The sequence below is a fragment of the Dermacentor albipictus genome, chromosome 6 (assembly GCF_038994185.2).
Source record: "Dermacentor albipictus isolate Rhodes 1998 colony chromosome 6, USDA_Dalb.pri_finalv2, whole genome shotgun sequence".
Classification (NCBI taxonomy): domain Eukaryota; kingdom Metazoa; phylum Arthropoda; class Arachnida; order Ixodida; family Ixodidae; genus Dermacentor; species Dermacentor albipictus.
The window spans coordinates 82,626,241-82,651,684 of NC_091826.1; the positions used below are offsets into that span (position 1 = coordinate 82,626,241).

General features: G+C 47.8%; 2 protein-coding genes across 4 annotated transcripts in view; one reads left to right on the forward strand and one right to left on the reverse strand.

Annotated features, from left to right (window-relative positions):
* LOC139061250 (major facilitator superfamily domain-containing protein 4A-like) overlaps positions 1-25,444 on the reverse strand; it is a 457,040-nt gene that overhangs the window by 366,605 nt on the left and 64,991 nt on the right. The window lies entirely within an intron of this gene.
* LOC139061247 (filaggrin-2-like) overlaps positions 5,311-25,444 on the forward strand; it is a 29,510-nt gene continuing 9,376 nt past the window's right edge. Inside the window, exons 1-2 of one of the 2 annotated variants that reach the window (XM_070540954.1) lie at positions 5,311-5,669; positions 22,870-23,807. In XM_070540954.1, the coding sequence (XP_070397055.1) occupies positions 5,663-5,669; positions 22,870-23,807 (945 nt within the window). In that variant the 5' untranslated portion in view covers positions 5,311-5,662. Of the gene's footprint in view, positions 5,670-14,001; positions 14,306-22,869; positions 23,808-25,444 lie in introns of those variants that run through there. The other variant, XM_070540953.1, reaches the window with a different exon arrangement.

Consider the following 25,444-nt stretch of genomic DNA (forward strand, 5'->3'; position numbering starts at 1 on the left):
CCCTAAGCTGCGCTGTAGTACCTCGAGTTTAGGCATGCAACTGGCGCTCTAAAAAACTGCTTCACAGCTTCAATTCGAAGTTGTAGTGAACTGATGGGTTTCGCGAACAAAGTGTGTCTCGCCATAACGACAGTCGGTTGCTACCGTTGCGTGAGGGGTGTGCCATCATGTCGATAAAGACTATATACTGAGGGTCACCATGAAACATTTCATTGCTTGCATTTGATTGGCTCTCGACCTTAACCACGAAACTTTTCTTTCAGGTGTCTGCTACTATGATATTTGTGAATAATGTGTCCAAACAGTCTACATGACGCGCCGTCATGTTAGCAGCCATGAGCAATTCATTTTGTGGGAGCCTGTTTCAGAGAGCGGTGAAACTATATAGCAGCAAACTTTTTCATACAAAATGCGCGCCCAACTTTTTCTTTTACGCATTAATAAAGTGGCCATATTTAACTACAACAACTCACCAGAGTTATAATAATCGTGATGAGAACTTCGTGGGCAGTGTCTTTGTAACACGGATAACATGTTGACACCAAATACCCAGATTTTTTTTTCGTGTAAAATATAATGTATCATAGCTAAGTACTAATGGAATGTTAAGTGTTCAGTCAAGCATCATACTCAACTTCGCGCGTTGAAATTGCAGACATTTTCTACGCAACATTTATGGACAGACACGGCTCATATATGCCTCTCAAAACCAGCAGACCCCTTCAACGGTACATAGCTTGCGATATACAAGCCGCAAATTTTCTCTACTCACGCGCTTTTAAAGAAGGAACTGTGGTTCAGTCATGGCCGCAGAAAGAAGTCGACATATCTTTCTATAAGTACGGCTCGAGCCACCAATACCCCAAGCATGCACGAAGGGAACCAGCGCGCGCGGCAGCCGAGCGAGCCGGAGTGAGCGGCTTCCCGGCCGTGACGTCACTCGCGAGAGGGCTCCCCTATGGGCTCCCCTCCAAGCTCTCACCGCTAATACACGTCATTGGGTTCGGTGCTCAACTGTAGTTAGCACTGTCGAGGGTTCTATCGTATAGCGTCTACACACAGGGATGTCTTAGTTCCGGTTCACAGTACCATCGGAACCGAATGAGGCACTCACAAGCCTTCATGTTATCGCTCATAACCACTGCAGTCACTCTGGCAACCTTTGTAGTCTTCCGAGAAATACTTCGTCATTGTACGATTCACGAGAAAATCAGAACAGTCCTCGCACACCGCTTCGGTAGCAGCGGGAACGTTTTAGCTCAATGTCTCTCAGGGAAAGCCCTTAAAAGTACAAACGCGATGTTGCATGTCATATTGGGCAAGAACGTGCCTTTTGAGAGTCGAGAAAAAAAAAAAACTTATTCATATCTATGTCGCATCGTCGACGCCGACCAAAAAGGTGGCTTTGCGCCGACCCTCATTTTCAAGAAAAATCGCATTACGTAAACGCCACCGTGGAGGTGTGACGTTGTGATACTTGCAGTGACCCAAGTTGACGCCAAAAAAGGTTTATTGATGAGTGGCAGATGCCCGTTGGCTCCTGGGCCACACACCCGGCGGCACCATCATACATACCCAATTGTAATAAACGAGAAGAAAAGGGGCTAACCGAGGAGCCCCAATTTTTATTAATCATATCACAAGAAGCCACAAACACTGACACCCAGGCCAACATGGGGGAAATTACCTGTACTTACCAAATGGATTAAAGAAATGACAAATTAATGGAAATGAAAGTGGATGAAAGAACAACTTGCCGCAGGTGGGGAACGATCCCACTCCTTCGCGGTATGCGTGCGATGGTCTACCAATTCAGCTATCGCGGCGCCATTTTCCCATCTACCTTCTTGTGTATCTATGTTTCCTACTAGAACCCTGGGAGTGTTAGCCAGCGCCACCACTCACAAACCTTGGCGGCGGATGTGGAACATCCTTTCTGCCACAGGCGTCACGAGTACTTGATCATTTTGGGTGAAGGCAACTGGTTAATAAACCTACGCATGCTACCTGAAGGCCTTGTAAGGGGAAGCTTTAATTCGGCCTCTCCTGTCAATATACATGGGAATTCTGGAGAAATCATTTTTGTTGGCAGTCATTGCACCGATTTTGAATATCTTTATTGTACTTGGAAGAAAAGGTTAACATCTAATGACTGTAGAAAGCAATTTTTTTATTTAGACAGCATTTTTTTTTCAGAATAGTGGTAAATTGCAAAATTAATGAAAACTCTGGTATCAAGTTTACAAGATAACGACAAAAACGCTACACAATTCTTTAAACAGCACCTAATAATAGACCAGAAGTGGGCGAAGGCGGTGCGTGATACCCAGTTTCTAAATGCACCACTAATTTATGAGTAAGGTCTTTCCAAACTTTCATAAACATTGTAACATAGAATCTCACGCAAGGCTTCATTTATATAACAAGTTTATCTCGAGATGGTGTATTTACAGAACTACTATAAATGTTTTTGGTGCACAACTATAGATTGCAAAAAAAGAAATAATTTAAATAAAGCCTCGGAAGAAAAGCTCTTCGTCCCTGCCCCTATCCAGGGACACATCGTGCGCGTTGCCTTTCGCCGCAGAGCTGAAAGATGGCGCCACCATTCCGTTACAGCGGAATCGACATGCTTCGACTGACGTTTTTCGAGAAGAATATAAATTATTTTGGCCAAAACTGGTAGGCAATGCGCGCAAACGTGGCAGTATTAAACTCAACTTGATGCAAAATGATACCTTTGTGTCAAATTTGAGCGTAGATAGGCCGTTAGTTTAGTAAGAAGAGCAGTGTACACCCGGCGATGTTACTGATGCCACACAAGGCATGTACCAGGATATAGACGTGTCCTTTTTTCTTAGACCATACAGATATTTTTTATTAAAAATGCTATAAGCGCAGCGACCGGGAAGTTTTTGCAGAGGAGTTCCTCGGCCTGGTGGACACACCATGACGCTAATAACCTGAGCTTTAGAAGACTGATTACAAAGAAATCATTAAGAGCATTTTCGTAGTGATTAGGGGCAGTTATTTAAATGGCATAAGGAAGCAGTCACATTTTATTGCACCCATATTTTTTCATTCAAATATCATGATCTCCATCCTGGAAGTAAGAGAAGTGTGAGTTTTCTTAATTTTTTATTTGGATCCCCGGGTGGTAAAGCGGAAAGACTCAGCCTTTCTTGAAAAACTCAGACTGAGCCACTGGTCTCTACTAGAACAAAGTTGTTGCTTTTTACTGCTAGATTCGTTCGGCTTTTCTCAAAATTCTATTCTGGCTGCTCAATTCTAGGCTTCGATCTAGCTATAGTTGAAGAAAACAAGACGACGTCAACGTCATACAGGAAATTTCACGAGGTGAGCGATAGAAGACAAATGAAAAAGAAGCAGACGTGTTCAATCGTACTCATTACATGTAAAACAAAACAAAGAGGACTCATTCAGTGCAACCATCCTTTTTCTAAAGAGCACCAATGCGACCTCTCTGATGGAAAGCTTGGAGCAGCTCACTCTTTTTGTTTGTAACACATACATATCTCTTTCCGCAAATCCGAAGGGAACGTGTAGAACACGAAGAAGACGCCGGCTACATCCGGAAAACACAGTCTAAAAGTTATACGGTTGTTTTTACACGCATTCGACTGGCATAATCGAGTGCCAACGTTTTCCTGTAAAAATAGCAGTGAACTGTGTGTGGGTTTTCTTCTTATAATACTTCTTGTGAAATGGAAAGGCAGTCTGCAAAAAATGACATTTTTTGAGTATACTGAACATATTTGAACGTATATTTTACAGGAACGACAAAAAGTTGTGCAAATCTTACGGTTATTTGGTGCTTAAAAAAAAAAGAGAGCATTTCTTACGCTATAACTGGTTTTCTTCTAGTTTTCACCCCTTTCCATAGAAAATGCGAAACTTTTTTTCTTCACTCAAAGTGTGCATTCATAACGCATATCTAAAAAGAAAACAAATTTCAACTAACTGAGATGTTTCGCAATGGAGACTACGTTATCTAGGGAAAAAGAATCCTGTATTTCTATTTTATTCACCTGTGTTGGATATTACAGTAGAGGAGGAAGTAGAATAGTTTAGCAGATTACATGAACTTATGTCCTTCGCCAGCACCTCGAGCTGCTCTCGACCACTCTCGACTGCCCTCGGAGTCGCCGAACGGCTCCTGTCCTGCCCGTGGATCACAACGCCCCCGCTCCTCGTCTTTCATTGGAACGCTCTCGAGAGAGCGTTTTGCGAACGCTTTTGAGCGCTCGCTAGCCTGCCGCACAGCGCTCGTGCTGGCGGCGGAAGGCAGAACCAGGACTCTGGCAGAACATAGCGTTCACTGTGCGTCCGCTTCGGTTCGTCGCGCTCTCGCAAACCAACGAGTTCGCGGTCTGTGGAAAACCCTAGCTCCATAGAGAAAGAAATGCTAGCTCTGGTGACTTACCGCGCGCGAGTCGCGCATGCGCCGTCGATAGCGGGACAAAAGAAAAATTAAATTATGGGGTTTTACGTGCCAAAACCAACTTCTGATTATGAAGCACGCCGTAGTGGGGGACTCCGGAAATTTTGACCACCTGGGGTCCTTTAACGTGCACCTAAATCTAAGTACGCGGGTGTTTTCGCATTTCGCCCGCGACCTCGTGCTCAGCAGCCCAACACCATAGCCACTGAACAACCACGGCGGGTTCCCTCGATAGCGGGACAGGAGGCACGATGACGCTTACGGCGACGGTGCAAACACGCGCCGAGCGTCCGTATAATTGCAATAAAGATAGACTACTGTCATGCGTTTATGTGTGTCGTTCTTATTTTGGCATCACCGTCATCAAGTGTGTATGGCCCACAAAAGCTCGCTGGAATAACAGCGGCAGTACGAAAATATGACACAGCTACGCACACGACAAATAAGCTATAAGGGCTGTGCAGTAACACTAGCCTCCGCAATAGTAGACTCCGGAGAGGATTAGCTTGTCCAGTATTCGGATAAACGCGGGCGGAGGCGTAAACGTGAGCGGCCTAAAGACCCTCAATAATCTTAGAGTGGTCTGCATGGTGCAGCCACCTGGTAGCGCAGAGCTCAAACAGGCAAAAACAGCTAATGTTGCAGTAACCAAGTGTACGTTGCTATGCTGCGAAATTTTTGGCAACAACACAATTGCCCCAGTGCCGAAAATTTACACCAGCAGAAACCCAAATACCGGACATGCTAAACCTAATCTTTTTTTGCGTTCTTCGGCGAAATACCATCTCTTCACGGTGAGCACACTGGTTGGAATTATCATCATCATTATCTGGGGCTCCAACACATGTATGGTTGTCACGCACCACATATCCAGTTGCGAAGAATCATCGGAACGCTGCGAAGGCATTCTCCACGAGCACGACCGCAAGCGCGTCCCGGTGGAACGCGCGTTCCCAGGCTACGAGTTACCTGCGCGGGACCAACGCATTGTGAGGCGAGCTTCGGGAACGCTACTGGCGTGCACGACACATGCAAAGAGGCCATAGCGCCGGCGCGCGCTTCGCCGCAGTCGCAGGAATCTGCAAGCCGAGGGAAGCTGGCTACTTCGTGCGTTCGTGACAACGTAGCCATAGAGACGTAGCCCGCGACGGCAGGTGTTGCTTGGACACTGGTCAGCCGAGGTCCTGCTCTTCTATTCCCATGGAAGGTAAGCGTCTAGGCGAAGGTTCCTCGTCACTTGTTTTGATTGCAGCCCCGTATACGTTGGAAACGATGAAGCAGTGGCTGCGCCCGGAGGCGTGGCGTTACAGAAACGCTTCTTAGATCAAGGAGACGTAATTGTATAGGTGAAAGCTTTTCGGTGCGTCATTCTCTGGCGTTTATCGCAGCTACGGCGGATTCTGGCAAATCTGGTTTTAATCTCTTCGATTTGACTTCCCGAAATGCCCGTGCACTGTCCGAGGTACTGCTTTCAGCCAATGAGCGTTGGCGTAACCATGGTTCTCGGGCAGGCCTGGACGACCAAGGAGCGTTAGCGGTGCATGAATCGACGTCCCCATATCCACAGCATGTGATAACTATATCGGCATCCGCCGAAGCATCATGGTACACCCCCCCCCCCCCCCCTCCGTACACGCATTAACACGCATCGTGGCAGTCCCGGGCTGCCGCCGCCTCGAATGAATCAGAAAGCGATTGACAGCCACAGGCCCCTGGGTGGGTCCAATGGTTAGACCAACAGGATCACGTATATAGCATCGACGGGATATTACAGGGACTTTATGGACCAAATTGATGAAACGTTGGCGAAAGAGCTAGTTCCTACGGTCGAAGTGTTCTATAAGAAGCTCCAGGCGTTTCCGACTAGCACTCGGTGCTTGCAACGTTCTATAAACGATCGACTAACGTTTTCCAGTAGCGCGGCTTTGCGCACATTGCCTCAGGGTGCCTCGATCTCCTCCTCGCCCGCTGCTCCAAACAGGGTGCAGACAACCGCGTCGTCTGCTACGGCGTCCGCCATTCCTACGCCCGCTGCGAGGGAAGCGTATTCGAACCCACGGCCTTTGGTGTTAATTAAGGCGAAGTTAATTCAGGTGCAGCGAATTAAGGTAGAGTTATTTAGGCACTAGAATCCACGACCTTTGCTGGGCGCCTATTGACGCTCGCCGCAGTCCACTTCTGCTAACATGGCGGCACCCAGGGCCGCGACCTATGACGTTGCCTCCGAGATATAAGTTTGTTTACGCTACGACGCTGGGCTGCCGCGGCGGCGAACGTTATGCAGCAGTGGGCACTGACGCCCATTTGGTGATAGGAGCGCGCATCACTTGCATAGTGGTGTATCCGAGACACGTGAAGCAACTTGAAATGCTCCAAAAAACGCCTGTGCTACGTTGCGCAAGGGTTGTGTGCAGGACTTTGACAACGCCGCGCCTCGCTGCCGAAAGCCGCGTCGCTCCGTTTTCAACGACGCTGAAAAAGCGTTCATGCGGAACGTGGACACGCGCCACTTCGAAAAGCAAGACGCCGGCGGCATGATCGTGGAGCCATGTGTTGAGGCAGCAGCAATAACGACGACACAGTAAGCTTTGGTTGCAGTTCAGAGTGCATATTTCTGAGAACGCTAGTGCGATCGGGTAAGACTTAACGCCACATACGTTACACGGTGCGCGCTCTTGTCCAAAATATTTCGACGCCACACAGAGTGACTGAGTGCATGCCATACGGAATGAGATGCGCGATATATTTGCAGATATGCGTCCATAAGCCTTCCAAAGCACGCTTCAAACCATAAACACATTCCTGCTGCCGCGCGTGCGGCTTAGCTCTGACCCCCCCCCCCCCTCCTTTTCAATGGGATATGATTTTCTTATACCCACTATGCGTGAAGGAAAAGCCCTTGGCCAACACGTAATTGTCTCGTCTCTTATTGGAATAAAGCGTAGACTAAGCGTGATACTCTTACTAAAACAATGAGGTTGCTACGATTCTTGAAAACTGTGTAATGCGGCGAAGCACTTAGTGTATTGCAGTGAAGCGAGTGAGAATTTTCGCGCATACGCAGTGTAAGCAACGTGTTGTTATAAAAACTTTAAACCTCATTTGGCCCATCCTTCTAGCCGTTATTATTATCTCAGGTGATCACCTGAGGCCTCCGCGCTGAAGCACGCAGTGTGTTGCAGTGAAGCGAAGAGAGAATCTTTGATAAAAACTGGAAAACCCCACAGGGCCACGGTTGTAGTCTTCATTAATATCTCAGGTGCGCAGCTGAGGCCTTTGTCTGCCGGTATTATTTTTTCTTTTCGCTTGCTATACAATGTCACCGCAGTACAAATAAATATTGTGGAGAAGCATTTCGAAGCACATTCATCATCATGAAACGCGTTTCTTTTTGTACGTCTTTTTATACACCTTTTGATGCTCTAAATCGGGAAGCAGTCTTGATGGCACAATAACAACATGCAAGTCTGCTGGTGCTCATGAAGACGACGCTCTGCAAGGTATACGTTTGGATGAAAATATTTTCATTTACTGCAGTTCTGCACGCTCATATAATGAACTCAAGCTTACTTCAGCATGTTTTGAGAAATAAGAGCAAATTAAGAAGTGCTTCCCTGCTAGTACACTGTTTCTTCTAGGCTAGTTGAGTGATCTCCGAGTTATAAGACAAAGTGTAGAAACAATATGCTACCCTCAAGTGGATAACCTCTCTACTTGCTTTGTTTTGTCATGTGGTTTCTCTGAGGTCTCTCAGCGTACCAGATGTGGGTCAAGCATTTACAGCGCTCGTAACCGCAAGACATTATAGAATTCTCTACACTCTTTCAGATTATATGACTTGCTTGAATAAGCTTTGTTTTAAAACAATTGTGTCTAAACAATGCCAATAAAACAAATCCATGTTCGTATATTTACAAGATTAGTGATGATTTCTGAAGACTACGCCCCTGTTTCTGCTTCCAGTTCATGGACGGTTCTTTTTGCGTCATTGCTGATCTGGTAGCTATTGTTCTCGTTTTTTTTTCTGGGGGAGGGGGGGGGGGGTTGGAGTTATACGCATTTGATGATGGTAAATGTGCTTTTAAAAAAGCTTCTCCACAATACTTGCATGTTCTGCGGTGAAATGGTATAGCAGGCGAAAATAAATATAATACCGGCAGACGGAGACCTCAGGTGCGCATCTGAGATAGTAATAGACTACAACCGTGGCCCAGTGGGGTTTACAGATTTGATAACATCTTGCTTACACGTAGTACGCGCGCAAATTCTTTCTTCACTTCACTACAACACACTGTAAGCTTCAGCGAGGATGCCTCATGTGAGCATCTAATATAATAAAGGCTAGAAGCTTGGCCTATCCAGGCTTACAGTGTTTATAATAACGTGTTGCTTACACTGCATATGCGCGAAAATTCTCACTCGCTTCACTGCAATACAGTGAATGCTTCGCCACATGACAACAGGGCCGTGCGTTGAAGCCATCAGAAAATACCGTTTTTTCTTTTTTTCCATAACAGAATAATCGTAGCAAGCTCAGTGTTTTAGTGCAATTTCCCGCTTGGTCTACGCTTTATTCCAGTAAAAGACGAGACAATTACGTCTTGGCCACGCGCTTTTCCTTCACTCATAGCCGGATAAGAAAATCATATCCATGAAAAATGGGGGGCCAGACTTAAGCCGCACGCGTGGCAGCAGGAAAGTGCTCATGGTTTGAAAAATGCTTTGAAGGCTTATGGATGCACATCTGCAAATATATGCGCGCTTCTCATTCCGCGTGGCATGCACTCAGTCACGCTGTGTGGCGTCGAATTATATGGACAAGTGGGTGCTCCGCGTAACATATGCGGCGTTGTCTTACCTGATCATACTGGCGTTCTCCGAAATATGCACTTTGAACTGGAACAAAAACTTACCGTGTCGTCGTTATTGTTGTGGTCTCAACACATGATGATGATGATGCTGATGAATCCTCAATGGCACAAACCCACTACAAAGAATAGGCCACGAATCGGGTGGCAATATGATTGAAAAATAAAATTAATTAGTTGATAAATAATTAGTTAACAGAAAAGCAAAATGAACGAATAATCTAAAATGAGAAAGAAACTATTAATAAATTAGATAAATTAGTGTTTAATACTATAGTCAGCCTTGCCTTGGTAGGATTAGTAGCAATAAGTTATTGCTGAAATCCATAAATTAAACGATATACTTAAACATGAGCAAGTTAAACTTTGAGTAATAATACTAATAATAATTTAACTGTGAATTTGTGTTCTTACTTTATGAATTTTCTAAAATGAACTAGAAGGAAATCAAATATGGAAACTACTAAATAGGGCATTCTTTTTCTGTCACATAGGAAATTAGGAATCTCTAGGCAAACGTTCTTGTGGCTGCATCCTAATACGGCTACTCCAACGGAGAGTATAACAGTACTGATTAAAGGCAGTCCTAGATTTCCGAGCGGAGTTTCAAGACATCCTTTTCGACGAGTAGAAAACCGCCGACACGATAATAAAAAAAAACGATCAATGGATTCCGGCTCATTGCAGAGGAAGCATTAAGGGGATACTGCCAGGCCACATCTGTGCGAGCAAAAATTAAGTGGTGGAACACGGCAACGGGGTGAGCCTTGTAAATGATACTTCGAATTGCCGTTAAGGACGCCATTGTTGGTTCCAAGAATAATTTGGATGCATGAAATCTGTAGATTTTGCTAGTGACAGGCGTTTTTTGTCTTCGGTCAAAGAAAACTGCCGATATATGGGTGCAGTGATGCGCGCAGTTGCCGGCAGCACAGATATCACCGGACCTGTTAAAGGAGCTCGCGCTAAGAAACCGGCTAATCCATGGCTCCATGATTATTCCGCCTCCTTTTCCACGTGGCGCGTGTCCACGTTCTGCGTGAATATTTTTGCAGCGTGGTTGAAAGCGGAGCGACGCGGTTTTCGGCAGGGAGGCTCGGCGGTGTCAAAGGCCTGCAGTCAACCCTTGCGCAACGTTACACAGGCGTTCGTTGAAGCATTTCAAGTTGCTTCCCTTGCCTCGGATACACCACAATGCAAGTGATGCGTGCTCCTACCACCGAATGGGCGTCACTGTCCAATGCTGAATCGCGTTCACCGCGGCGGCAGCCCAGCGTCGGAGCGTAAACAAATTTTAATCTCGGAGGCAACGTTGGAGGCCGCGGCCTTGGGTGCCGCCATGCTAGGCGGAAGTGGCCTGCGGCGAGAGCCAATAGGCGCGCAGCTCTGACCCCCCCCCCTCCCCACTCCCCCCGGCGTCCAGGGGATATGTTTTCCTGATACGCCGCCGGGCGAGGGCAGGTGGTTAGTACCATGCAGGCGCACTAATTATCTCAAGGGGTCGTTAAGATACACCTTACCATCGCTTTTGGTTAAGTACGAGAAATAAAATGCCGTCTCAAATACGTTAAGTCTAAATCAAATTTCAGGAATAAATAATAAGTAAATTACACAAGAATAAGTAATATTGGAAAGGGGGAAAAAAACCTAATTTATTGTTATTCCACACTAATTGCTGAATGTCACAGACGTTCGCACTCAGTGCACTTCTGATCTCATGGAACACGATAATGTGCGTCTTGGGTATATTGACAGCAGTGTTAATCTTTAACTGTATGTATACTGTAGGAAGTACCCTGTTAACCCTGTTACATACACGTTAGGGGCGTTGATGGCATGGTGTCGTTTATCTTTCTTTGTAAGTGCATTGTAATTATATATGTTAAAATATGAGCGTCCTTCCTGTGTGTGTATGTAGGCACATTCAAGCTGTATGTAGCAGCTTTTCGCCTGGATGAACCCTAACAAACTCGTTAAAAACAAAAGGATTGTGTATTTGCTATATACGACGCAAGATGGTACAAGCAGATGGTACAAGGTATTAACACGAACTACATTTTCCCAGCGCAATGTGTATGCCGATAGCAGACGTACCCTTGCCGTGTGAGGGCCCTTCAGGCACATCCAAGCTGTATGTAGCAGCTTTTCGCCTGAATGAACACCGAACAAGCTCGTTAAAAAAACTAAAGCATTGCGTATTTGCTATATACGACGCAAGATGGTACAAGCAGATGGTACAAGGAATTAACACGAACTACATTTTCCCAGCGCAAGCGTCTGCGTTTGCAAGCGACGCGGCTTCTGATCGCACCGACGCTCGTAGCGCTTCGAGTTCACCTCGTTCTCTGTAGTGAAGGCGTTCACATTCAGTGGCGCGGTGAGATGAGCGGCGGCGCAGTGCCATGCATGTTTTGGATCGAGCGTCGAAGCGAACGCGCCGGGGCGCAGCGTTTCGCGGCCGTCTCGGTGGCCACAGTATTCACTAACGAAAATCTGTAATTGCTACACAGGAGAATGCTTTCTGTAAACAAAACACGTAAACTGTCTCAGCAATACTTCAAACGCCGGGCGTCGTCAACCCAGCGCCGCCCCCGGTGCAACGCCACGTGAAGCAACGTGAACCCAAGGGCTGCGAATTGCCGTGCCGAAATAATCAGCAATAAACATGTATGGGCTCCTCCGATGGTCAGGCGGCGGAGCGATCGGCTTAAAGGCCCTCAGTGGCTTTAGATTGACTCAGCCGTCAGCACCATCGCGTCAGTTCCGCGAAACACCAAGGCGGCTGCTTCTACGGCGCTCGTTTGAAACGTGACGTTAGTTCTAAATTGCGGTTTTAAGGCAATCGAAAACATCGAGGCCCGTTTTGGACCACCGACGCTTGAAAAAGGGCGTCAAATTTACGACATCAACCACGTATATCGTGACAAAGAAGTAAAGAGCACGGACGAAGCAGCGAGGTGCCTAAATTAGAGTAGGGGTTTTAGGTGCCAGAGCTACGATATAATTTTGAGGCACGCCGTAGTGGGGGACTCCGGAATAACTTGGACCACCTGGGGTTCTTCAACGTGGTTCTCGCATTCCGCCTCCGTGGAAATTTGGCCGCGGTGGCTGGGATTCGATCCCGTGACCTCGTGCTTAGCAGCCCAACACCATAGCCACTAAGGAACCACCGCAGGTCGCGAAGTGTTTGTCACAACAATGCAAGCATGCTTATGACGTCGAACTCAAAATGAGTTAACAAATCGGTATTTTATGCCACTTAAGTCAGCAAATACGGCCGTGGACGTTTTTCAACTCATCTGTCGCTTCATTACTTGGAGCGTGCCTCGCACCTCACAAATGTAGAGGTTTTGGCGAAATGACGAGTAAGTGATTTTTTTCTCCGTTGCCAAAGTGCCTCGAGCATATTCTAGTATTGTCGTTCGGGCTCGAATGTGAGAGGGAATTACCGCTGAAGCATAATAGAGAGCAATCAGCTGAGACTAAATAACGTGAAGACTGAACAAATATGCGCTAGCGTGCGCGAGAGAAGTGCTAATTTTAGAATATTCGACGTGTGCTGCGGCGTACTCCAACCTTAGTTTTGTTATTCTAAGCGCGAGAAAACAACGGCACTAATGAACCCAGTTCCAGCAGTCGCGTCTTGATCTTGGTGCGTACAAAGCTCCAGCACGGAGCGCTTACGAAGCTAGATTTGACACGTAACAACCACTGCGCGTTTGTTTTGGAGCAAGACGAGCTAAACAACTATATAATTTACAACAGCGGGAATCAGTCCACGCGTTTTTATGCAGTTGACGCTTTAGTGTGTGTTTTTACGGATGCCGCTGCTTATTCTTTTTTTTCTTTCTTGTTCTTGCATTTACGTTTTAGTTCGTTTAACAGAAATTCGCAAGACGGACACGAACCGCGACGATCCACTTAGCCACCGGATTGCTTCCACCGGTTTTGAAGGGAAGCGGTACAGTTTGATGCCGACATCCTCTTCGCGGTTAGGACAATCCGTAACGCAGCAGTATCTGCGCTTGTTCTTTTTTGTTCACACTTTTCACGGAGGAGCTGCCAAGAGGCCGCGGTGAATGCATCGGAAAATTGGAAAAGCAGGCTTTCTGGCGGGATTGAGCGTGCCACGAACAATGGTGAAATGACGGTGAGGGCATGTGAGGGCCTACTCGCGGGTGTTCACCGCCGCTGTTAGGTGGCGCGACATGTACAGGCAAAGCACTTTAAGGCAAACTTCCTTGCAGGCTGCGGGCGAGCGGGCTTGTTGAGCTACAACTCTAATGCTTCGTCCGCTTCGCACAGCGTTCCAATAGGGCCACAACACCCAAAGCTTGAAGCACCGAACCTGCTATTAAATAAAATCCTGAAAAATAAAAGCATGCTTCGTGGCACAACCACGAGAGACGAATCGGACGAAGCGTCAAAACGAAGGGCGAGGAAACCCTAAGATATCTAGGAGAGAGTGAAAGAATAGAACGAAAGTACGGCTGAAAACATCGCAGCGAGAGGAAGGAACCCTTGTTCTCGTAACTTAGCGGTGCAACTTGGTTGTTTGCCTCGCATACTTTTCCTCCTCCCTGCGCCTCAACGGCCTTTACTACTCTGGGCACACGTGACAGCTATTCGCCAATGGAATGTCAATGTGATCGCTTGAGGCATTTGAACATTTTTCCCAGGCTCGTTCGGTTAGGCAGCGGTGAGCGCCGCTTCACAAGTTTTGCCGTTGGCGCCATGTGATGATTTTAATCGCCGCGGCTTAGCGTCAGAGTTGCAATTTTGTTCTAATTTTCGATTTGTGCGCGGTGTGTCGAGGGAAGATCAAGCGGAGGCTGCGTTTTGCGTCTGGTGGTGTCCGCGCGCTGTCTGGCGAGCGCTTTGTTGTGTGGCGTGCGGATCGGTGCTCGCTTCGCTTTGTTCGTCGCCATGAAACGTGTCCGCCGACTGTGGAAACGACTGTGCTCTGCGATGGCGGGTACGTATTTCATTACCATTTTGCCTGGTGCCGCGTCTGCTGATGGTTCCCCTTCATTAGTACTGTTCCTAGGGCTGCATTATGCAACGATTTGTTTTGAATTGAATTATTACGCCGAAGGAACGGGAGTTAGGCGGCGGTTTTCTGGTGGCCCTCACTGATGGCCGGCGTGCGATGGCGTTTTGGATGTCAAATGTAAATGCAACGCAGCGAGTGTCGGAGTCCTGAATTTGCTTTGAAATGTAATAATAATATGAAGGTTACCGCGTTTATCGAATTCGAATGCACAAGAAATATATATACGCGCTTTTTTTTTTACCAATAATCTTATTGTTTATAACGTAGCGTTATGCCGGTTCACGTGTGAGCCGGCATGTACGTATGGCTGCGGCCGTGAACACTGACTTCGTGAAGCGGTTACGCAAGCTACGTGGGGGCCGTAAGGAATAATTTGCTTTAATTGCTATTTGCTGATGATAGTAACATGAAAATTACCTTTTGTATACCTCAGTCGTTATGCGGCGCTTTTCAACGACAAAAAAAAAATGAAACACTTTAAACTTTGTCCGGTGCAGGGCGGAATCATACACCCGCATAATGTAAATTGCGAAAATTTTGTCCGCATACATATTCACACGCGCGCCACGTGCGGACTTGGTGGCGGCGGCGCCAGATGGCGCAGCGTGTCACGAGGGCATTGGGAGCATTCGTACGCGTATGCATACATGGCTCATACTTGGACACGTTTCGGCGGCGGCAAAACGATGTGTCGTGACACTGCTTCAATGCTACGCGCATTAACGTCGACAATCATCATGAGACGGGCCATTCCGCCGTAATTTTCGTCCGCCGTGATTAACCCAGGCTATATAATTAGTGTAACGCTCTCTGCACAGGGAGCCGTATACAGTAACTCTAAGACTTAGCTCGGGTGGCCTCCGCGTGACCGTGATCGCTCGAGTCAGCCATCGATGCTTTGCATTGGAACTGAAACTTCTGTCTCCTGTAATCATACTTTTATTGGTTATGAATGAGCGCTCTGACAAGTGATATCTTCTTGCACGTGATGTTTTAAGGCGAAAGCCTTTCTAGGCTCATGCTGAAGTTTGTGTCAGCAGACATGACCGCCGGTGTGTCCGCAGAAACGTCATCAGGTCATATGAAGGCAGATTAAAGAATGAAAAATGATGAATGAAAAGTGACAGTTACTGAATGATAACGTTATAGTAGAGATTGGTAGAGAATAATAATGAATAGCTAATAATGAGGCTAATAATAGATAAGAGATAAGGCAAATAATGACTACTAATGATTTGTAATGACTACTAATGACTCCGAAATGACCAATATGTCTAACGCCAGTTTGTAATGACCACAATTGATTAGAAATGACTAGTAATGAGTAGTAATGACTTAAATGACTACTAATGACTTGTAATGACTACGAAATGACTAGTATGTCTAACAACGGCTCGTAATGACCGCAATTAATTACAAATGACAAAAAATGCTTAATTGTGAACAGTAATAACTAAAAGAATGAAGAGAAAGAGAAGAGGCAAAGAGAAAAAGGCGAATGATAAGAGGAGGAAGAGTAGGCTTTCGGCGTTCACCTCTTGAGAGAGATCTTAAAGAGACCCTGTAATTTTTTTCTCTATGTTTCTTTCTTCTTCTTTTTTTTTGCGGCGCACAGTGCTAAGACATGCGTATAGTATGTGAACATTCAGGGTTGCTTTATTTTTTTTTATTAGCTGTGCTTTATTGTGTGAAGTAACTTGGTTGAATGTGTAGAAGTATAGTAAACGCAGGTATCACTTTGTTTTTGTATAGCGGGAAAATGGCCATTATGCAACATAGAGTATAAAGTTGTATATCGCGTACACGTACTGTCGTGAGCAGTATAAGCAAGAAGACGCGAAGACGTGACAAATAGCCTCGAAACCGAGTTAGCGCGATAAATGGATGGCGTTCTAGAAATCAGAGGGGAGAGGGGGGGGGCTTTTCCGCCAACTGTTTGCACGCCCGCCTCGCTAGCGTTGCTACGAAACGGCAGCTGGGGCTCTATTCTGGACACGCATGGCGGCTGCACGGCCGCCATTATCCGCCATGTTTACTCTCTGATTGGCTGTCGAGAGGTCACATGTTTTGAAATTTGTGCCGGGAAGCGGAAGTATTACAAAATGCAATTTTGCGTTTTCATCAAGATGACGAAACGCGACGTGGAGCTGCAAATTTTATGGACTAACACATTTCTTTGGTCCTTGGCAGCTATATTGCGATGTTAGCGCTTCAAAAAGAATGTGAGCGGTAGCATGCACAACCAGTGCAATACATGTGCAATTGCCCGAATATGTGGTGGCGATCCAAGATATGTGCCGTGCCAGCTTGCTGATTGGCTGAAGGAATATCTCGTCAGGAGCGTCACAGGAAGGGCTGTTTCGTAAACGTCATTTTGACGATGCGTGACGTTGCGCTGGGCCGCCATTGCTGAGATTTTCCGCCATAATTTTTACTGCGACGAGCCGCGCGAATTATGCTAATGGGCAGCCATATGCAATGGGAGCCGAGAGGAATGCGTATCGCCACATTTTCCCCGTCGTTTGGCGCCACGAAAATCTTTTGTTCATAACGCGTGCTCATAGTATTTGCATCGCTCTCGGGTGGTGTTGGCATTTGTGTTTAGGGCCATCGTTTTTTAAAAGAACGCGTTTATACGAAATAATATTGGTTGAATATTGGCCTCGAGCTCCACCACTGGAAAAGCTGGCGCCACCGTCGGCGTGACGTGCTAGGAGGGATCACGTGGACATAGCGGCCGCGTCGGCTGCTTCGGGAGCGCCGAAGCGAGCTGAAAACGAGGTTAAATTCTCTCGTACGCTGCGGTCCTCATTAAGTGGCGAAATTTTCGCGCTTCGAGTGTATCCTTTACGACGCTTGAAAGCACTACAATAGGTAGTGGCTGCCTTTGAAGGCGCGCAACATAGTAGGCTACTGCTCAGTGCCGCAGGGCCGAACGCACGTAACAGAGGCCGGTGTCAGCCTTATTCACACGAAGCCGCAGGACAAGAAGCTGCGTGAAGCTTGGCTCGCGAAACATAAAACCGGCAAACAGTCATCGGCTACAACTCGGGTATGCAGCAAGCACAGACGCGAGGAAGATTTCTGCTACAGCGCCCGGTCTGCGATGTTCTGAAAACGTGCACTGAGACGCTCGCCCGAGTCCGCTGCCCGACTAATGTCATGACGGTTTGGTCTATGAACTTGTCGATGCTATAGATACTGGCAAGTTGAGTGGAGTGGAAAGGCAGCGGTAAGAAGGACATTAAAAAAAAGCCTGGCTTATGGTCATGTTTGTGTTATGAATTAATGCATGCACTGGATTACAAAAAAAGAGCAGCGGGAAATTGCACGCTGAGAACACCGATAAACATACAGTGCGACGCAATTCGACAAATAATATTGAAAGGTCAAAGAATTTAGAAGAAAACAAAGATTGAATCGTCGCGACGGCACATCACAGTCCCCGTAGGCGTCGAAGTCTCTACAATTAAGTTATCTTTGAACAGCTCTGATAGCACCCACGCAACAATGGTTGCTTGTATTCTGTCAAATTCTCATATTCTGCGGCCTAAAGCTCATGGCGCGGTGCGAAAACGCGCGCGCGAAGAAAGCGAAACAGTGCGCGGACAAGCATCCAGACCTGCCGGTCGCTGGGAATCTGCGCGATCGCTGCATTGAGGCTTCGTTCTATTACGCTCCATTTAGTTATACAAACACTATAAGAACATATTTCACATAGCTTCCTCTCAGCGTTTAACAACCTTTCACGCAAGAAGCTGGTTCGGGAGACTCTATCGCGGCGACCGCGCGCAGTGGCGTTCACGGTACGTATTCGGTAAAGAGATAGCGTCTGTAAACGATTGTGTGCTTTCAGTTTGCCCAAGGTTATTATTTAGACAATAAAAAACTTCTCTCGTTTCGAAAGTACTTACAGAAATGTCCGGGAGAGCTCGCGCGTGCTGTTTTCAGTGAGCGCTGACAGCAAAACCTATGAGGAGCGCGCCACGTGATCCCTCATACTACGCCAGCGAGGCGCTTCCGCTAGATGGCGACTCCGTAACTCCTCGCCGCCAATAGCAAACTTTCAGCAACGTTGTCCACTTTTCACTGCTGCATCTGTATTGTAATCGAGATTAATGCCTTTTCGCACAATCAGACGTTATGACAACGGCCTCTTTCTAATTTATAAAAAGAAATGTACGCAAGGCGGCGCCTTGAAGTTTCCTCCCGCGGTGCGAGAAACCAGCGAAATGAACAAGAGATGGCAGCGCCGGCGCTTGCGTCGCTCTAGTGGATATCTCTGGCGCGCGCAACGCTATCGGTGATAATGTTTCTCAGCCAGCCGAGTCGGGCTGAGTCACTTGCGTTTCACGAAATAGCGATAACGTGGCCTAGAACGTGCGCGCATCACCACTGGTAGGTCGCGTATGTTGTCTCAAGAAAGAAAACAAGCGCGTTGGCACCAACATACGATGACTCATTCCATTTTCCAGGGACACGCATCCGAGCTATTGAAGCAGACGACGGCTTGTACGCAGCAGACGACGGAAGCGAGAAGCGTTTTCGACGGAATAATCATACGCTTTGAGATAGCTGCTTTATTTTTACTGAGGAGGAAAACTGTTCTACTTTACCGATAACGCTACAATCAGTGCCTTCATTTCAGTTTCTTAGGCAAAACGTCAAGGTGGCGTCACGTTACCTAAGCAAAACCGGGCCACCAGCGCCATTTTGTTTGCGTCGCGCCTACGTCACGCATCGAAGAAAATGGCGGAATGTCCAGAATAGCGCCCCGGATTGCGTTTCACCGGTCGCTAGCGATGATAAGGCGTTAGAGGGCGCAGAGCGGGGCAATGTGTTGCTTGCCGTTCTGCGCAAAATACCCCCTCTCTCTCTATGACACGCATGGAACGTCTGGCAGTGATACTGGCTTGATACGATAGCGCCTGTAATAACGTTCACGCGCAGGAAACAGCAGTATTGTTCTTTATGCCTATTTCGCTGTATATATATGTTGTCGTGAACCGAGAGAAGTTGCACCCAGCAGTCAGTCGGAAAGCTGTTATTGGGTGCCTGCGTCACGGTAACAAACTTTGAATGAATAGAAAAAAAAGTGTCCCTTATATCGGCATTAGCTTACCCTTGCGCGCTTAGTGGGCTAATGACGGGTCATGGCTCCCCCGGCTTGAATGAGGGCCTCCATTCTTTTTGGCAGAGACCCGTAGAGAACCTCGACAAAGGCTGTGTCACCTTGAAGACGTTTCCACTGTTCTCGTATAGGTTCCCACAGTTCATCAGCAGTCGCCAAGTGCAAGGGAAAAAATTAAATTATGGGGTTTTGCGTGCTAAAACCACTTTCTGATTATGAGGCGCCGTAGTGGAGGACTCTCGAAATTTTGACCACCTGGGGTTCTTTAACGCGCACCTAAATCTAAGTACACGGGTCTTTTCGCATTTCGCCTTCATCAAAATGCGACCGCCGTGGCCGGGCCAAGTGCAAGGAGAGCGTGGAAGTCCAAAGAGAGCCTTCATACGGGCCTAATCATGCTCTATTAAGTTCATGTTTGCACCCTTCGCGTACCTGTAAAGGCGCATTACCCCTCGTTCATCTAAAAGGCGTGTCACGACCTTTGCTGTACGCACAGGAGACAAGTCCTCTTGGGATAGATAGTACCCATCCGAGTGTGGACCATTCAATGCATATAGGATTATCTCGTGCTGCAGTAATGTGCAATAGCAGCACTCGTAAATCTCCCTGAGATTGTTGCAAGGGAACTTGGGCCGTCACGCGAAATAGGCGCCCACACGTTTACCGACGTGCGTCCGCTTGCGGCCACCTCGTTGATGTTCTGCGGACGGAAGCGTGTGTTCTCCATGCGCCACAGTTATTTCTGCTAGTTCCAGCGGCTCGATAAAGTAGATTCGTTGGAGAAGATGACGTATTTCCAATCCACCACCCTCCGGCTGCGATGATCGACAGCGAAGTTCAGGCGAGCATTTTCGTTGACCGCTGTGAGAAGCTTCTGAGTGGCGATGTGACTTAAGTATGGATAATGGAGCTCAGGTGTCCATAATGAGTTGTAACCACAGTCGTCGACTGAGGAAGGCTCTCAAGGCTGTTCCTGATGTCCTTTTGATGCGCACTGAGTTCGGCTTCTGAGCAAATGATCACGTGAACAGTGCCAATGCTTGTAAACAGGAAGCTGATATAGCTGCAGGCAATACGACTATGCATGACAGTAAACTACATTTAGTGCAAAAACAATTTTGTTTTGTTACTGAGCTATGTTTCTGCTGCGGAACACCAGCACTGATTGACAGCTACGGTTGTGTGCTCTGTAATTGCAGTGATGGTTGATGCTTGGCATACAACTGAGGCTTGTGTGTGTTGGAATGGGTGCTTCTAATTTGGTGCGACAATGACGAGACACCTGACAGCTCTAAAGACTGCCTGGGTGCTCTTACTGAAGTAGTATACGTCAATTATTGCCAGCACTGACGATGATCAGACAAGGTTTCCCTAACTGCGAGGGCGAATCAGAAAGTCTTTGCCCCCTACTCTGTAGCCAAATAATGGCTGTAAATGCGAAGTCAATATACCCATTCCCACCGGTGAACCTTTCTTGGGACCGGCCTGGCCTTTTCTGCCTGCTGTCAGTTGCTGCTATCAGCGCTGCTGTCAGTTCAAGATGGCGGTTGTGATTCACACGTCCACGGCGTACGAGCAACGAAGTGTGATTCGTTTTCTATGGAGCAAGGGACGAACGCCTGTCGAAACCCACAGGGAAATGCAGCCTACGTATGGGGAAAGGTGTAATGCAGAAAGGGTCCAAGCTCAATGACACAAACACATGTGGGCTCGGGAACCAGTAACGCCCCTTGAACTATTCTTGTCACACGTGGGAGCCAAAGAGGTCCCAGGCACACGGGTAAGAACAGATGTTTTTGAGGAAAGGTTTCGTAGAAAAATTTCAAAAAGGACCTAAAAATTCTCGGCGCCAGCCGCGCACACTCGCTAGTGCCACTTGCTCGTGCGTTCGTCGTCGTCTTCTTTCACAGCTGGCGCCGTTGCCGCTCATCATTCCAACGTATAGAATTCGCTTCTTTTCTGTCGTCCTAATGGGGAGGCCGCACCTACGGGGGTATGAGCCGTTCGCTGTCTTACGTGACGGACACATTTAGTAACAGAGGTGGTACGCCAATGTTTGTGCGTACCTACATCGCCACGATGACCACACATTAGGACTATAAATATGTCGGTACCTTCGTTCAATACTCTGGGTCGACTCTGTGTTTTGCCCTAAAAAGCTTCGCTAGTCATCCACCTTCACAGAGTTGGGCGGCTTATAATTAATTTTTTTCAGATAAGGGGAGCGGGTGGGCACACATTTGACAAAATGGTGTTTCGAGTGACACATTTTCTTTCGGGGGAAGGCTGGGGCGGGGAGGGGGAGCACGTGCTTTTTGTTAGGCGAGTATGTAAGATGGTGCATGTGTATTCGAGTTTAGGTCGCATAGTATTTTTATAAGGAAGTAGCTTTACGTAGGATGGTGCCATAAAAAGCTCTTTAGAGAGATGGGACACCTATATATAGGTAGTTGATCGAGCTAGTAAAAGCTGCAGTGGAATTTATAATCACGTAAGTAGGAGATGGCTATAGTTTCGGCGACACTGAAAATGGATCAGTAAGACTGTACTGGTGTTCATCGACATCAGCCAGCAATAGAATGCGGAAATCCTATTGCGTCCCTCACATCGATTTGTTGTATGACAGGATGCATTCCTCCGAAGGAAGGCTTCTTAAACATTATTTTTGGGCGAAAGAACAGACCTACTAAAAAAGAAGGTAACTAAAATGAAAAAGGCGCACTGCAACTCAGTTATTGACTTAAAGGGCAGCATAAAAGGCGCCATTTCTGTGCACGCACAACGGATTGTGCAATGTTGTGGCATTAAAATTTATTTTCTTTCAATAATTAACCAGTTGTTACTTGGTATTCTCTCTCTCTGGGTGTGTGCGTGCGTGCGGCGTGCCGTTCCTTCTCGCGCCCAAAAAGAATGGTTGGCAGAATTCACAAACTGTCCTAAGGAGTTCTGTATCTTTGCAGCGCAAAAACTCGAAAGTGAAAGAGAACAGTGAGAGGAAAGTCCTCTTGTCCCTCTCACTGTCTTTCATCTTATTCCGTTTTTTTTTTGCGCTGCAAAGATCATGTTAACCCAACACGAACTCCCTAGAGGAGCTATTCTGGTGTCCTCTTGAGAAGGTTCTTTAATTTCGTTGGAGAAAAGAGTAAATTGTTTGCCAATTAAAACAAAAATCTGACGCGCGCGCGCGCGTTTGTGTGTGTGTGTGTGTGTGTGTGTGTGTGTGTGTGTGTGTGTGTGTGTGTGTGTGTGTGTGTGTGTGTGTGTGTGTGTGTGCGCGCGCGCGCCTGGCTTGGCTGCTTGCTTGTATGTATACTTGAAGCACTCGTGCTAACCGAACCGCCGGAAACGTCTGCAGGTGCACCGGCAGCGACCCAGAAATTCATGGATGCTACTACCCCAGGAGCGGATGCGGTGGCTCCGGAGGAGGCACCGCAAGGGCCGGTGGACAACCGGAGCGGAGGGAGCGGAGATACCGCCGCCGACGTTTGCGGTCTGGACGGCACTGCAAGCATCGCTTCCGAAATTAGTGGCTGTGACACGGACGTCGCCGCGCACTGCAGCAACGAAAGCGGCGGCGCCCCATTGCGAGAGCCGGGTGAGCCCGACGGCAGTTCGGTAAGCTACAGCGTGGCCTCCTCGGAAGCTGCCAGCACCGAGTGCTTCGCCAGCACAAGCCGCAGCTCCCCGAGCGTCAGCGCTGGAAGAGCTAGCGCCCTGGGCGTTGCCGACGCTAGCGGCAGCGTCGGGAGCGGCGAGTACGGTGGCACCGGAGACGGCGCAACCGGTGTCGTTGCGAGCTGCGCTACTCAAGTTGCTGCTGCAGTCGGTAATGTGGAGACGGGGTACGCCGGAAGTGCCGACACTAGTAAAGCCGACGTTCGTAGAGCTGCCGCCCGCGGTAACGGTTCCGCCGAAAACGTCGCCGGTGCAAGTTGCGAGACTGAATGCGGTGGCGTCGAAACACGCGCAAGCGAGAACGGCGGTACCGGAGAAGCCGGCGTCTCTGCGAGCTGCCCCACTCGAGTCGACGGTACCGGACGCGGCCGTGCCGAGACGGGAGTCGCCGGAAGCGCGACCCCAGGGAATGCCGGGATTGGTGGGGTCACCGGCGACGAGGCGGCTGCTGGTGGCGGCGGCACCGGCAGCGCCCGGAGCGTCGCCGGCAGGACTGCTGCGGCCCGCGTTGAGCCCGCGGCGGTTCCATCGTCGGTGCACTACGGCGTCTACGTGACCAACATACCGCTGGACGTCGAGGACGACCAGCTGAGGGTGCTCTTCGAGCCTTACGGAAAGGTGCGTCCTCCATAGCGCACGTTATGTATACAGTGAAACCTCGTTATAGCGAAGTCGCGTCCAAAGTAAAAATACATTTATTATTTCCGATATTCCTTGTAGGTATATATTGGTTACAAGCTGATATTGGCTCGAAACATTTTATGTTCGTTGTATTCGATATGTTCATTTTCGAAGTATGTAGCCATGGCTACACGGAAACAAAAGACTGATTAACAGAGAATGGGAAAGCATGCTGACCCAACTGTCTAACGCGTTGCTGACACCTGAACATCGGCCAGCAGTGGAGGGAAGGCGAAGCGGCGTAGCACTGACAGATATACGCATGAAGGAAGACAGTGCTCGGAGCTGGCTGCTCTGTTGGCATAGGTCGCTCCGCTGATACTTAAAGCGATCAGTAAGAAAGCGGAAAGCGACAGCCCTCGGTGCGCCCGCTACGTTGTGGGTGCGAATCTCGCTACCTCGCGCACAGGCGTCAATCCTCGCCGATCGATGAAGTTCGTCAGGCTATGCCTTATCTCCTGCGCGGACGGACCCACGCCTCCACTGCTTTATAAACGACGGGCCGCGGTGAACCGGTGTGAAATGGTAATAGCAACTGAGCGATGTACGTAAGAAAACAAGGGTGCCGCATGTATATACTCTCGTTACTGCAGCAGTCGGGTAGCTGGCTTTGCCGTCCTTTCGTTGTCTCGAAACTCTTCTCACTGGCAGCAGTCCGACTGCTCAAAATTCTGCCCGATCTCCCGAACGTTCTGCCGAACTGTCATTAATCAAAGTTATTTGCCTTTACTACTGTAGGTCTCTCGCGCTACAAAGAACTTCGTAAAGTTGGTCACAAATGGAAATAGCAAACGTAGTTGTTGCTTCCTTTTGTCCGAACTTCTTATGGGTGTAGCACCCAGATGATGACATATACGATCGTGGCGCTGTTTGCGTCGACGATTTCGGAGGCTGTAGGTCTGTTGTGGACGCGTACAGGATCATCCACTGAGTACTAATGACTCAAGGGCATACTTTGCCGATGAGCGTGGATGCATGCTGTGGGGTTCGAAAAATTAGTTGCGCAAGTGTAGTTAGAAGCGGTGCTCTCGGTCTTATATGCTGCACACGCTAGCATGAATATGTGGCAGAGGTAAATGTGTAAAGGGCCTAGCGAAAAACTGTATGATCCATATAAAAAGTCTTTGTTTTAGCGTACGAACCCTAATGGAAATGGCTGATTATTATTAAAGCTAGTGCAGTGTGAATCGTGCCTAAATTGGTCGAGCGGCCGGCTATGACTGCACAAGCGTCCGCGCATGCTGTGTTTCAGGTCTATTTCATAAGCTCACAGTACCGAGCATGCGGCATACCATACCTGTAGTCGTATAGTGCGACGTCGGCCTGCACTTCCTTTTGTTTTTTTCGCGAAATATAGTGACCGAATCGGCTGATTGTCTATACAAGGGAATTGTGATGCTTATAAAGGCAGTTTTCTTTTTCTTCCCCATTTCGTGGGAAGGCTGCATTTTACGACGCGACGCCTGTGGTGTGGGTACCTCTAAAAACGAAACACTCTAAAGCATAAAGAATTCACACCCGTTGGGTTGTATCTTGTCGGCAAACAATATTCGTCGTCTGTTTTGCTTACGTTC